Source organism: Otolemur garnettii, unplaced genomic scaffold (genome assembly GCF_000181295.1).
Source record: "Otolemur garnettii isolate 467f Iridium unplaced genomic scaffold, OtoGar3 scaffold00017, whole genome shotgun sequence".
NCBI lineage: Eukaryota > Metazoa > Chordata > Mammalia > Primates > Galagidae > Otolemur > Otolemur garnettii.
Window position 1 is genome coordinate 21,615,994 of NW_003852412.1, and position 15,809 is coordinate 21,631,802.

Consider the following 15,809-nt stretch of genomic DNA (forward strand, 5'->3'; position numbering starts at 1 on the left):
TTTAGATGTAAAAAGCATCAAAAGGAACTTTACTCTTTTTTTCCATTTCATTTGAATGTTTCATTTAAATTTGTTCAACTTCAGCCAATAATAAACAAATAATATATATAATATATAATAATATAAAACAAATAATATTGTTAATTCTACAAACTACAAATTTAAAACAAGTTTCATTTAACAGGGGAATAGATAATACCTATAGACTTGGCTAGAGAGGGAAAGATTCCAATTTTTTGAAAGCGACAGAAAAAGAATTTTAATTCGGGAGCATCCATAAAACTTTGAGCACTCTCACACTCAGGCAACATAAATAAACTGCTTGTTCTGCTCAACTTTCAAAAGGTACTTTAATCTCATTCCAAAAAGAAATAAAATTTCTAGATACAACTACATCTCATTCAAATCACTTTAACATACATTCAGCAATGTAAAATACTATAAGAATTCAATACTTTCATCTTTAATAATCTCAATATATTATATATTTAATATATAATATATATACAATACATACAGGTAGTCAGCAGGATTACAAAGTAATTTTTTTAAAGTCTAATCAATATTGATAAATAGTTTTAGACTATTAAAAGGAACCATTCAGGATCATAGAATAAAATAAAATATGGCAGGCCAAACCCCGCAGCAACGTTGCAAATGTTTACATGGCCAATCCTTCAAAAAGAACTCTTGAGTTGGGTAGTATACATCTCAAAACAATATTCTTGCTACTCTAGCAGCAGTACTTAAGCATGTGCATCTCCATTAAATTTAAAGTAACTAATGTAGCTTTCTTTACTGTAATATACAGTAGCAATCTCTTCTTTTCTGTTGGATTTTACTGTTGTTGGTGTTGTTTGAAGAGTAACTGATACATTACCAACAGAAGTGAGGTTAGCTCTTTTCCCTCCACTAAAGCATGGCTCAGGTTGAAGACTGTTCTACAGGTAACCACTATGACTATAAACAGTACCTTAATACCATTAAGCACAATTAATCAATAACTGGAGTCATATGAGATGTTGCAAAGACTGCTGGAGGTTTCTGTAAACCAAGGTAATCATAAGTATTACCCTGTAGATAGTCCTCGCACATCAGTAAATATAAACAGTTAAAATTCCAATGCCACAGTGTAACAGTGAACAATCTATTTTGTGATTTTAAATATTATAACATTAATTCACCCTGAGAATACAGAGGAAGCATTTAAAATAAGAGATTTTGATATGTTTTTTTTTTTCCTTTGTATTTGCTTTCTTCTGGTTTTCATCAGCCCTTCAAGGGCACAAATATTTGAATTTAAAGTGAGACTTGTATATCCTTTTAGTTAACTGAGATTCATGCCACAGTCAGATACTGGTGATAAAAAAGTCCAAAAAGGCTTGTAGAAAAGAGGCAAGCAGCTATCCACCAGGTCAAAAAAGACAGAAGTCCTCGAAAAAGGAGAGGAGTAAAAATATTTTTTAAGCTGCTTAGTGCCACTGTTATTTGTGTAACAGTTACCTTCATCTTCCCATCAGCAGATGGTAATTCAGAGTGAACAGAACTGGGGAGTAGGCTATTATCCACTGGCAAAGTAGAGAGAGGTTCTGGATAAATCCCCCAGGAATGATTACCTAGAAAAGTCAACATACAAAGAAAACTTGAAAAGTAATTCCAAAGCTTTATATTAAAAAAATTTTTTTTAACCTATATTTGAAATTAACAAGAAGTTTAGTGACACAATCATTTTATGTTCAAAATAAAGTACAATAATCATCTTTCTATATTCTGAAAATTAACTTGACTAGACTATCTGGCCTCATCAGTAAAGGTATACATAAAAAGCAAAAAGTCTGATATACTTTTAATTAACTCCACAAAAATCTGGTAAAATAATAAAAACAATTTTTTCCTTGTACAAGACATGAATCAACTACCTCTACTGGAGTGACAGGGAACAATTCAATAATTTCTAGGAATTCTTTTCTACCTCTAGAATATCAGAATAAATTTCATTCTCAGAAACTATCTATTATTTCAATGTAAGAAACTATTAATAACTTCCAGAAATTTTTTCTATCACATACTTTCCTACATCGGACAGGATATGAGTCATATAATTTACAATTGAGCTACCTACCCCTTTATGTTTCATAGATTTCTAAAGGGCATTTACATCTGTTATCAACCCTATGATATCTACTAAGCCCACCTAAACAATACTTTTAGTTCCTTTGGGCTTCTTAAGCCCCATGTTAGCAGATTGCCTGTCCTAAGCAAAGGAAAATGATCAATGCAATAATAGACAGTTCCTGAATAATGCCACACAGAGACTTGATAGCTTAGTGAAGAGACCTGTAGGAGAACTTTGTCCTTCCACTGACAAATATTTACCCTCACAATATAAGTTACCTAAATACAACTCACTAGATGATTCTTTAATTTATGCACATTTACAACTACCTTGTGATAATTTAAACATTAGGCACTAGCAACACCTTAAATCATCCTCTTATGACCCAAAGGTAAATAAGATCAACAGTATTCATTCAAATCACTTGGTAAATTTGGAAATTAATCTTTAGTAAACAAGTCTCATTAATAAAGCACAAAGTTATAAAACCATAGTAAATTTTTCAAAGTCAAGATTATCAATCAACTTCTATAGCTAAAACTTCCCATGGTTCTTAAAACTTCTAAAAAGAGAAACAATTTTAAGAAGCATTATTTCTCTGTTGGTAATAGAAAGTATTAATTATAGGTAAAAAGTAAAAGATGTTTCCCGGTTGTCAGTGCATGCCTACCTAATGTTTTCAAAAGCAGAGTTGTGTGAAGCAGCATTACCAGCGGTGCCACATACTGCAGGGCAATGACACACAGGTAATAAAAGACTCGAGCCACCTGCAACCAACAACATTCTTAAGTATCTAATACAGTTGACAGCTTGTGAGTGAATTCACTTTCATATAATTGTCAAAGTGGAATGCTTCAGAGATAAGCAATCCCTTCATAAAGAGGAATCTCAGTGCTAATAAGTTTGCACTTCATTCTAAGTGTCCCCTTTTCAAAAACTGACTTCAGAAAGGCCCACTCTGAAAATGTTATTAGAATTTGAGAATATTAAAATATATTCTGTAAAATTATTTCTTTATACATAGAAATTAATGTATATATTAGTTCTATATACATAGACATTAGTCACTAAAATTCAAGTAGTATATATTCATTTATATTTCAACAGTAAAACAAAATGCTTAAATCTGTAAGATCTACCTAAAACATCAAACTCAACAGTAGTGGAGTAATACATAAGCATAAACTCATCATAAGTATTAAATCCCCACTCTACATGAACACTCTTTATATTCAATACGGGGAATATAAAAACATATGAAAGATGAAATAAAGTGCTTAAATCTTGATAAATGCCCCTAAGTATAAAAGTGAATCAAAAACAGGTGACTCAATACCGAATCTCTAAAAAAGACACGATCATATTATAGGTCTACTATAATAATGGATAGATTTCTATCCCTTTCCTTTTCCAGAATCCTTGTTAAGTTACACACTTAAATTTCATGCAGTAAATTTAGCCACTAATATTTCCCAACCTTTAAGCCATAAAGTGTGGACAAAATATGTCTGTCAAATCAATTAAAGGAGTCCCATTTAGCAATGGAAGGCACATCATAGCTCTGTACCACTCAACTGTATGACACCTGAAGAATTTAAGGCAGGACAAGGGATCGAAACCCATTCTTTACTTGGTGCTAAAATCAGATCAAGATCTCTATGCCACCTGCCAGCTTTAGAACAGTAAGAATATTATGTATTAAAACATTATCTATGAAGGGAAACCAATTTTCTTTTTAGTAATATACATTGTTCTATATTTCCTTTTAACTGTGATCTAAAACTTACCATTTTCTGTAGCTCAACTGTACTTATTCGTCCTGCTTCTTTCTTCATCTGATCCACACATTTCTGGGCTAAGTTTAAATAAGCTTGCAGGTGACTACGCATCATGGCCAACCGTAAAGCACACAGCAGGATTATTAGCCAGAGTCGTAGAGTATCAAATGTAGCTTCTGTCATTCTACAGATCAAAAAGTTAACAGGGTGCTCTCAAAGACCACAATATGCTAGCATGTTAGGTACATGGTAACATTCACCATATAAAATACAAGAAATCTATCCTTGGGTACAGTTGGAGACATGAAAGAACTCTACTCTGCCACAGACTTATCTAATACTTTCCACTTGCATAACAGAACAAGGTAGATAAATGTATCTCAACAGATAAATAGAGGAAAGAGCAGGGCAGTACTTGGGATCCTTTTCTCTACTTACTCTCCTCTATGGAAGAAAAACTGGCTGTGACATGAAAATAGAGATTGGGTGTTCTTAAACTAGAGACTAGGGGAAAGAAAGAACAAAAGCACAAGGAGTGCCTGTGTAACAGATCAAGTTAATGACCTATCACTGGCTATAGCTTTGTCTGATTATATACATATTTGGATGTGATCTTTCACTCTGCTGAGTTCTAACCAGGACTACTGGAAAATTAAAAATTCAGATATGTTATGAAGAAATCTGATGCCCAAGATTCCTCTGCAACTCTCTTAACCTGCTATGTGCTAAAGCTGGCTCAGTTCTAAGCAACTCTTCAAGACCAAGGTGAGGGAGGATTCCAGGTGAAATAATGTACCCGCAGGACATCTTTTCGGAGATTAGACCAGTGGTGAGGGCTCCTTAAGTGTTTAGAAAGAAAAGAGAAATAATTTCTGAAATCTTTGGGGGGCTTAATATTCATAAAAGACCATGTCTTCTACTCTGATAAAAGACTACTTCATAATTTGAAAGTAATACCTACCCCACCCCTGGCATTTAGTCTCATCTTTAGCACATGCCAGACACCAATATGACGACTGAAATGCAGATTCGTTTGCTACATAGGACCTAGAACTTCGCAGGGCAGGGGCTCCCTGAAATTCTTAAAAACATGAGGGTAGAACAGACGAATGTAAAGAATATGTGGAAAGGGTGGCCCTTGTGGCTCAAAGGAGTAGGTGGCTGGCCCCACATGCTGGAGGTGGTGGGTTCAAACCCAGCCCTGGCCAAAAACTGCAAAAAAAAAAAAAAAAAAAAGAATATGTGGAAAAAGATTTTTTGTAAAAAAATAACCTCTTAATACTTCTCCCTCAAACAGGTTCTATCATCAATCCAACCGTGGTCCAGTAGCGAGCACTAGGAGAGAACTAAACTGTTATAAAAACTGGGGACACAATGCTGAAGAATAACACAAGAAACAGAAAAGCTGGAGAAGACATGAAAGGTTCCAAATCTGTTTGAACTGTTTATGAAAGTTGGAGATGGGAACAGGACCAAAGGTTTCCTATGTCTGTTCTCTTTCGCTTCCTTTTACAAGGTCATGAGTTGCATATGGACATAAAATTCTAAAGGAAAAGCAGTACTGGCTGGGAAGGATAAAGGCATAAAATTCTGTCAACACGTTTCCATTATAATGAACAGTAAGACTGAGAAGCCAGTCAGGTGAGAGTGACAGGACACAGGACACAGGACACAGGCTGCTCATGGCCTTCCATCTTCCCAGGGCTCAGGTAACCAGTACTGTGTTTGTTCCCTGGAGTTTTGCAACAACTAAAAATGACTGATAGCAGCCTGAAGACCGCTACTCACAGTCTCTGAGAATAGTAAGTAATGGGATTGAAGGGAACAGAATAAGGCAGTCAGTCAGAAAATTATTTGTTATGAGGTTAGGATTTAGAATAATAGTCATTAAACAGCATCTTCATATGTGTCCGATAAGGAGATCGATGCAGTGTATAGAGAAGGATCCTGAGTGGAGTAAACTATAGAGGTAGAGAACTGGCAGAGGAAATTCCCAACACCATTCTTGCTTTCCTAAATAGACTTTTTTGGTTTTTCTTTTTAGGGGGTCATGAGCATAAATGAACTCTGTTTATGAATTTTTTTGATGCTATATCAAAACACATGGATGATTTCAATACATTTCCAGGTTGAAACCGCATTATAACCATTTTTGTTTCTAACTAAAACTAAAAACCTTTCCAATCTGTCCATGTGACATAAGAACCTGTCACTTTTCCTTCATCCCACTATCTTTGGTTGATGGACACTGTTCTTTAACAATCTAACACATGAACTTTTGATTTTAAACACAAATTAAAAATCATCTGTCTAATCAATCACTGACTCATAATTAAAGAAGAAAAATGGAGAGGGGTTCAGATTAATTTTGTGTGAACTGTTTATGAAACAGGTCAGAAATGGGGATGGGACAAGGAGGAAGAAAACTATAGGAAGGGGGGACCTCATGTCTTCATATAAACTTTTTCCTATAATTTAATATACACCAAGGAGAAAGTCCCCTGTCCCCATTTCCATTAAGTTTTCAGTACTTAGGAAATAAATCCATACGATTTATTTCAGTACTTAGGTATTTCAGTACTTAGGAAATAAATCCATACGAAGTTCAGTTAGGCTAAAAGTGGAAGTGCATAACCACCAAATGCTGATGTATAACAGATTTGGCTGAATAACCTTAGTCAAATTATTTAAACTGAGTCTGTTATTTCATCTCTAAAATGGATGAGAACAACCTCAATAGACAAGTATTGTAAGAATGATGTATAAAATGTGCAAAGTTTCAATACCTAGCATAATACCTAGCAGATGATGGGTGTATCATAAAAGCCAGTCTCCTCATTTTCCCAATTTTACCAATAAATATAAAATCAGAGAACATAATCACAGAAACCTGAAATCCACTTTCTATGACAAAATTTCAAGGAGGGATTAGGAATACTTTTAGCATCAAAGAAATGAATTAGAAATTTCTCTGAGATTTTATTTAGAACCCCAGGATCCTTATAATTACTTTTAAATACAGTCATGTGGGGAAAAAACATTACTTCTTCACTTGACTAGTTCCCTAGTTTAACAGAATTAACTATAAAAAAAATGTCATAGTCGTCACTGATTTTATACTGCCAAACAAACGAAATTTGTAACCAGGATCTAGAGAAGTACATAATATAAAATGTGCATTGTGGAATCAATGACCAGTCAAGGTTTTCTACTTTAATTTTGAGGAGGCAAAGCAGTGAGAAGAACATTTATTAAGGGCTTGTTTCCGGCTGGTCGCATTACACGTGTTTTTCATTTAACTCATCAGGATAACCTTGCGAATTAGATACTATTATCTTCATTTTCCAGATGGGGAAACAGAGGCTCAGGGAAGTTAAACATCTACCTTAACTGACAGTGTTAGAAAGTGGCAGAGCTGGAGTTTGAACCAGCTTTGTCTGAATCTTTCTATAACCTTAATATTGTTCCACAAGGCTAATGAGTTAACATATTAAATACAGTTATTAATTCCTTTTAATAAGCTATCTCTGTTTCCTTACCATCTTCTGCTGTTAAAATATAGTTGCCTAATAGAGAAATATGAATCAGTATTAGATAATAATGTTAAGGGATTTTTAATTTTTTTAAATGTGATGATAATATTGTTATTATGTAGAAACTAAAGTACTCAGGTAAAATTATTATGTCTCTAATTTAACTGAAAAATATTTCATCAAAAACACCACCAAAAAATGAACGAAGCAAACATGGACAATGTTAACAATGTTAAATACAGGGGCTGAGTACATGGGTTTATTTCTACCATCCTTTTTTCCTTCACAATTCAAAAAAAAAAAGAACTATAGAAGGTATTTAAAGGCATAGTGACGACAGAAAAATGTCAGATAACAACTGGACATTAAGAGAAAAAACTTAAAAATGTACAAGATAATATCAGTGCAAGGTAGTAATCATTAATATTCATTAACCAAGATCACAAAAAGGTCAAATGATAGCCTATAGCTTCAATTTTATAACACATCTTTTAGCATTTCTATTGATGTTTAAAAAATACAGTGTCTTAGTTTATCATTTATAAACTTTATAAGTAACATTTAGGACAACAGTTTTGATTATGTAATGAAACAAAACTTAGCCCTCTAATACTTACAAAGGGACATTTTCTTTACCCAATGGTGGGTTCATAATGTAGTCTTTGGTGATGGGTTTTACCCAGAGCAGAACCATAAATAAAGGTGCCAAGAAGTTGATATGAAGTAGTGTTCTGAAAGTATGTAAGAAATAAACATAAAAATCCAGAAATAACTTGTGCTAATAAACTACAGAAACCTGAGTCTTACTAAAATTAAGGCAGGAACTATTTGCAGTATTCCATATTATATACTACTGTCATGACCATCATTCTCTAAGTATCATCATCATTTAGCACCAACTTGAGCCTATGAGAAATTGTATCATTATCTTAATTTTTTAGATGAGAACATTTAGATACAGGAAAGTTAAGTGACTTGCTCATGACAATATAATAGGCTAGGAGCAGATATAAGACTAAAATCCAAATTTGTTCACATCTATTCTAGTATTCTTCAATAATCCTACACTATATAAGTCAATAAACAGGTATTTTAATGATTCTCTAACTTCAGAGAATCAATGAATCTAATGGATTTTCAGTATATAAGAGTCAACTGAAACAAAGCACTTGCTCATTACCTATAAATAAGTGATAGCAATTAGCAAATTCCAGAATACCAGAAGGCATGTGGTAGATGGAACCCACTCAACAACTTACAAAACAAGGACTCTTTCAAAATGTAACGATCATGTATCATGTTTAAATTACACCGTTAAACCCAACAGGTGATTGCACATTTTTATTTCTTTTTCAACTATTAGGAGCATACCTGAAATTAATTTCCTCATTCTATACATATCAAGAAAGTTTACATTACTCTTAACAAGGCAATATATCTAACACAGCAAAAGGTCTCGGGGTCTGAGCAATAACTTCATTGTAATTGTTCAAGTTTGTAATCTACAGAGACAAATGGCTGGTAAAAATTATTCTTACTTTAGAAACAATGCAAATTCTTCAGACTATTTTATTACCATTTACTGCTTTCCTTATCAATCACACTTAAGGGCTAGACTGGAGGATTAAAAACACACACAGAGATATACATTTTAAAATACCATTACATAGGCAAGTGACAGTGATTTGTGTGAGGAAACAGGTTTAGTCAGGAAGCCATGAACTCCTGGCAGGGAAAGGTAGAACTTTAGTTCTAACCACTAACATTAAAATAGGTCCTAGGGCTTGACCACGGGGGTCAGGAGACTGCTTAGTGCCAGTCCTGTTTCTTTCCTACAGAACAGCTTGCCCCATACCCTCGTATCAAGGCAGAGAGCTACAACACAAGGGGCTATAGTAAACTGAAAATAAAATCTCAAATACCCAAGGGAAAAATTCTGAACAGAAAGCCACATTTTTACTGAAAAGGACACTAAAATGTGTACCCCCCAACCAACACTAAATGTTCTAAATGTTTTTATAAAGTGATTCTTTCATCCCACAGCCCGTGTAAACCATCAGATGTGGGGGAAGAAAGCAGCAGTATTAGGTCTGCAGTGTTGCTAGGGAACACTCTAGTATCAAGAAGCAGACCACAGCGGTTCCAGGAGCTTGTGAAGGCCTCCCCTCCACCCACCCTTTTCAGCTTATTTAAATCATAACACTGGGGTTAGTGGACTGAAGTGTGTGTGTGTGTGTGTGTGTGTGTGTAGACAGGAGGGGGAGAACTGGGTTTTGTCGTAAAAGGAGCCATTAGAGAGACGGGTGGGAGAATGGCAGGATGTAGCCAAAAGCATGCTGAGTAAAAAGAGGGAGAAAAAAAAGCGGGACGAAGGGGTATGTAGTGGGAGGTGAGAGTAAGTAAACACACACGCAAAGCTCAGTAGCAAAATGAGGGTGAGGTGAAAATAAAAACTGTCAAGATTAAATTAAAGGAAAATGACATCGGTAAGAGAGACAGAATGTGAAAGACTAGAGAGACTTGGCATCATTAAAAATAGGGTTTTAAAGAACAGAAACGTTAGAAAATACAATCACCCAGAGAACTTAATGACTATAAATACGCATATCAAAATGGAACAGTCTCAAGTTGGGCTTCCACTGCAAAACAAAACGATGAGACAGGAACTTTGATCTGAATATGAGTTGAGGTAGATATGAGCCTGCCTTTCTGCCAAGACGTCTACATCAACAGAAAATCTCTGACAACCACAAAGAATACAGTAAATGGGTTTTGAACTATACAGAGAGATTCAATGTGATTTCTTCATTTCAGAACTAAAATAGAATCTAGTAGTTAAAATATGTAACTTTGTACCCTATTGGCAATCCCACCATAAAATAATTTATTATTCTAACAAGAGCCTAAGAAGGAGATCAATAACTTAAGGAAAATAAACATCTCATATATGTATAACTTTTAGCTAGAAAATGTTTTAAAATATCTAAGACATTAAATTATTTAAATAAATATATATAAAATTTAGGTATTTATAAGTAAAATAATCTAATTTTTAAAGGGAGATTTCTTTAGATCCCAAGTACAAAATGTCGGGATTGCAATATCGTAAGTGTGGGTAGTAAAAAGAACTAACAGATTTTGGTATTTCGATTTTTATAGGTATAACACAAATTTAATAATGATATATATTTTTAATGCAAGACTTAAAATTTAGAGGCAAATAAAAGAAACTTGCTGACAGTTGAAAGAGGAAATAGTGTGACATCAAATGGTTATTTGATTATTAATTTTCAATACAATAATTTATGATTACATTACAATAATATACCTTCATTAAGATGGAAAACATATATTTATCTGCATGTGCTTATGTACATTTTCCGCTTACTGTGTAATTTTTTCTGTTGCCAAATTCAGGGCATCCAGATGCATTTGAGCCAGCCGTAATCCAGGAAATGTCAAAAAAGCCCCAATGAATGAACAGAAAATAGCCAGGAAAAATTTGAAAGTAAGTTTTGAAACAGGACCCCTAAAAATAAAAGTTTTAAAAAAGCAGATAAATTTTCAAAATTAACTTTCTATGAGTTTCCTTTCTTCTAATCAATTATCTTACAGATCACAATAACAACTGAAACGGAAACTGAAACACATGTCTACAAAGGACTGCTATCATGCTAGTCCCTATAACAGACCCTGGTGAACTGTAAACTAAACTAGGTATCACTTTGGTCAGTCACAACCACCCAACCTACACATTTAATGCAGAATTGATAAATGATTTGGATATATGTATAGTTTTAAACAAAAGAAAAACTATTTAAGGATTCTATAAAAGATACTAACTTTACATAGCTGTAAAACTATGAGCACTGATGTTTCTATAAGTGACAATCCAACTTTAAAAGAACTGATTTAAAACAGCCATTTATAGTAAATACTGCTTTATTAAAAATGGAAAATTCAAAATTTAAATAATGCTTAATTTTCCAAAAACTTACTGAGATTCTAAACCTTGCTTTTCAAGAAACAGCATGGCACTGTCTGAGAAATTTGTAAACCCTGTAGGAAAAAAAGGAGATTACTCTTCTCACTGGGGAAAAATACAGAATCTTTCCTTGGAAATAAAATGCTAGAAAACAGAGCATCTTAAATTTTGAAGTGACTAGCTTGGCTCTTTCATGTGTTCATTAGTATGCCATAATGCAATGAAATTTGGTTATTAGCAGAAACAGTCTTTGAAAACATCCCTTTGATATCTGTACATTCCATGAGTGTGCATAAAATTTGCATTAATTCTTTAACTATGTGAGTAAACTTTAGCATTACAGAAACTTATTTAACTGTAAGGAAAAAATGAGGAGATAGTATTTTTGGAAAGAGGTTAATAAAAAACTTAGCTAAAACAAAAGCAGAAAAGAAAGATCATAGAAATAATAAAGGTTAATTATTTAGAACATTGCAGAGTATATACTTCAAACTTAATTTTAACAATTTGTCAGACATAAAACTTACTTAAATACTGAGGTCAAAAATATTAACACCAGATAAAACTGGTAATTTTTAAACTGATTTTTAAAGTTGTTATGAAACTATTACCTGTTTCAAGTCCAAACTCCAGATAATTTTCTGTTACAATCAAGACTGCCATAGCTTTAACGAAGAAAAAAAATCCAAAGGTGACACAAACTGACCTTTCACCACCATCTTCTACTTTAAAATAGTGTGTAGTTAATGAAAATAGAACTTTGCTGCAGAAGGAAAAGTTCAGGAAAAACCACAAATAACTTTGTGGATGCTATACACAACCATTTTTATAGGACCTGGACTCCAATAAAATTTAGTTAACATTTATTTTGATTCTACAACCTGCTTATCTGTAAGAGGAAGGGAAAAACTAATAAAAATCTGAAGTGGAGTCTATAACATTTTTAATTAAGGAAATGTATAACTGAACATTAAGTTGTAATTAAGGAATTTATTTCTAGGTTATCTCACTCAAATTTTACTAGGATCTTATTACATGTGCAGGAATGTTATGCAATAGATTCTAGGGGACATGAAAGCCAGAGCAGAGGTTATTTTAGGAATGCCTCTTTACTGCGCATGTTTGTCAAACAGCTTACATTTATAATTAAACAGATAACACACATCACAGAAATCACCTGTAATTATCTAACAATTATAAAAGTTGAGAATTACTAATAGCTACTGTTGATCTGTGAAATCTGAGACTACCTTTGAATTAAACAAAAATCTCTAGAGAAAACAAGTTCCAACTGAGTAGTCAAGATCAGCTAAAGTTTCAACCTGTTCACCTATTAAAAAATACTGAAAAGTATTTTTCCACATCCCTCCAAGAAACACACAAGTTGATTTATCAGCACATGGTCCAGAGCTAGAACTTAGATCTCTACTATAATAAATTGTTCTTGAAAGTAAAAAAAAAATACGGCACTTTATAAACAAATCTAGAAAAGCAACTTTTACATAATTATGTCAAGCATGGAAAATGGTAACAATTATCATTTAGTATTTGCCCTGTGCCAGGAGGCATTACTAACTAAGTGATGTAATCCAAACAGTAACTACATTATTATCATTACTTTACAGATTTTTTTAAAACCTTAAAAAGTAGAACCAGTCACAGTGGCTCACACCTGTTATCCCAGCACTTTGGGAACATAAGGTGGAAGGATTCTTTGAGGCTGAGAGTTTGACACCAACTTGTGTAACACAGTGAGAGCTTGTCTCTACCAAAAAAAATTAACCAGGCGTGGTGGTACATGATCATAGTCCCAAGCTACTCAGGAGGCTGAGGGAAGAGCGACTCTTAAGCTCAGGTGTTCAAGGTTGCAGTGAACTTCAGTGGATTTTAACACTGCATTCCAGCCTGGCTGAGCAACTCAGTTTCCTTAAAAAAAAATCAAGTGTGGCAGAGAAGTTAAATAAAAACCTTAGTCACAAAGCTCAACTGGAGGCAGTTGGTACATGCTTAAATCAAGGCAGCCTGAATCCAGAGTCTACACACTTAACAATGGACTATATTGCATCTACCAAACTGTATGCAACATCTGGGCTGATGTGGGAAGTTAGCAGTACTAACTGGAAATAGTCTCAAAACAGAGGCAAAGACTTCAAATATTTGTAGAATCCAAAAAATCTTTATTCAGGAATGGTCAGGCAAGGATTGTACCTGCTCCTTAAAAGGAAGCTGTCCTTTGCTGCTCTGTTTAAAAATGGTTAACATAGTCATTACTACTTCTCTACTCTCAGGGTACTTAGGGCACTGGATATAAACAGTCCTAGCTCCTCTAGACATAGGCACCTACCTCTACTAGGCCAACTTGACAGGAATGAAGGAAATATAACATAAATCAATAAATCTCAACTAGAATGTAAACTCCATGAGATCAAGGAATTCTTTTTTCTTTTGTTCACCTCTGTAGTCAGAGTACCAAGAACAGTGCCATAATACATGGAGGTGCTCAAACAATTAGTAAAGGAATTTTGCCACAGAAATAATGTTTCACATGTTAGTTTAGGTAAGCAGAAATTCTGCACTTTAATAGTAAGTACAAGTTTTGAAGAATATCAATAACACTTTCCCTGGGATGGTATATGCAAGTCCTAAACAATCAATACTTTTTTAGAAAAGTTCTAGTCTAAAATCTGTTTTTATTGGTGACATGTTAATGCAAATTATTTACTACTCACAGATAAGAGATGGTCCTGGGTTTGATAAAGGCTAAGATTTGTTTTCCTAAGGCTGATTCAGCAGACAGTTTCCCTTTAAGACGTCAAAGCAATACCAAGTACAAGAATAGCTCACCTATTTACCCCACCTATTCCTGGGGCAACCAGGACCTCAGAACAAGGCCTCAGGGGAAACACCTTTATTCGCCTCCCGAAGTCAAGCACCTTGCCCTTCAGTCCCTTTTCTTGCCATTCCTTGTTTTTCGTTAATTCCACCCCAGTTTCCTTTTTACATAAATCTGTTTTTCCCCAAATATCATAATACAAGAGATACTTTCTCAACTTTGTTTTCCTGATTACTTATTGAGCAACGTTCTTTGAAAACAGATCTATCCTGTATGCTACATTACAGAGCAAATGAACTTTCATGGGCTAAACTTGGGAGGAGGGGGATGCCATTTCTATTATAGTATGATTTCTCTAAGATTTTATTTTCAAGCGTTTTAGAATGCAATCTACATGTCACTCAGTACTATGTAAAAATTGCTATACTAACAACTGATTTCAACATTTTAATACATTTCTTTATACATTATTATCAAGGTTTTATTTATAATGCCATACATTACAAATTAAGTAATTATTTACTTCTAAGACAAGACAAAATCAAATAATGAAAAGCTAGATGACAACCCCTAAACTTCCTAATTAAAAAGACTTTGGGTGGCACCTCTGGCTCAGTGGGTAGGGCACCGACCCCATATACTGAGGGTGGTGGATTCAAACCCGGCCCTGGCCAGTTAAAACAGCAGTGGCAAGTGCCAACAAAAAATAGCCAGGTGTTGTGGCGGGAGCCTGTAGTCTCAGCTCCTTGGGAGGCTGAGACAAGAGAATCGCTTAAGCCCAAGAGTTGGAGGTTGCTGTGAGCTGTGACACTGCTGCACTCTACCAAGCGTGACAAAATGAGACTCTGTCTCAAATAAATAAATAAATAAAATAAAAATAAATAAAGAAGACTTCTTTGGGTTTACATACTTGCTATAACAAATACGTGCTTTAGGATACACAGAACCACAAAAACATATACAGCAGTGGTTCTCAACCTGTGGGTCGCGACCCCTTTGTAACAATGAAAATATATTGTGGCATTGGAAGGGTTGAGAACCACTGATACAGAGCTTCAGCTTACACATTCTCAAGACATTTATTTACCAGGTTTATAACTTTCATTCCAACTGTCTTTTTATATTCACCACTAACTCAGGTTACATATAATGGCCAAGTATTTGAACAAATCACAGCTTTGATGTAAGAAATAATAAACTACTGAACAAGTAAATGCCGCTAGTTTACATTTAATATCCCTGAAATATTTGGCACCCAAATGTAAGGTTATATTGTTCAATTTATCTTTGCAGTACTCTGGCTATACAACGATGCAGAAATCTGACACTGCTAACATATAGAAAGTGATCCACATAATAACAGACGTCAGTTTTTCCATGGAATTTAGTACTTGCGGAGTGGAAGCTAAATTATTTTTTAAAACACAAGCTATAAATCTTCAAATCCTATAAACCTACAAAACCAACAACTCAGCAAAGTATACTAAGAATGTAAAGCTTAATAATTACATTTCAGCTTTTATTCTGCAATGTAATATCTGGCAATGTCTCCATGTTATTCCTT

The 15,809-nt window shown here is 34.2% G+C and overlaps 1 protein-coding gene across 5 annotated transcripts in view; it reads right to left on the reverse strand.

The window, feature by feature from the left end:
* Positions 1-333: 333 nt before the first annotated feature.
* The window catches only part of TMEM161B (transmembrane protein 161B), a 66,207-nt gene continuing 50,731 nt past the window's right edge, over positions 334-15,809 (reverse strand). For 3 of the 5 annotated variants that reach the window (XM_012802816.1, XM_023510922.1, XM_023510923.1), the window contains 7 exons: positions 12,024-12,175; positions 11,426-11,486; positions 10,816-10,956; positions 8,045-8,158; positions 3,904-4,078; positions 2,787-2,883; positions 334-1,616 (listed from right to left, as the gene is read on the reverse strand). In XM_012802816.1, coding sequence (XP_012658270.1) covers positions 1,339-1,616; positions 2,787-2,883; positions 3,904-4,078; positions 8,045-8,158; positions 10,816-10,956; positions 11,426-11,486; positions 12,024-12,175 — 1,018 coding nt within the window. In that variant the 3' untranslated portion in view covers positions 334-1,338. The remainder of the gene's footprint in view (positions 1,617-2,786; positions 2,884-3,903; positions 4,079-8,044; positions 8,159-10,815; positions 10,957-11,425; positions 11,487-12,023; positions 12,176-15,809) is intronic. The other 2 variants (XM_023510925.1, XM_023510924.1) reach the window with 1 other exon arrangement.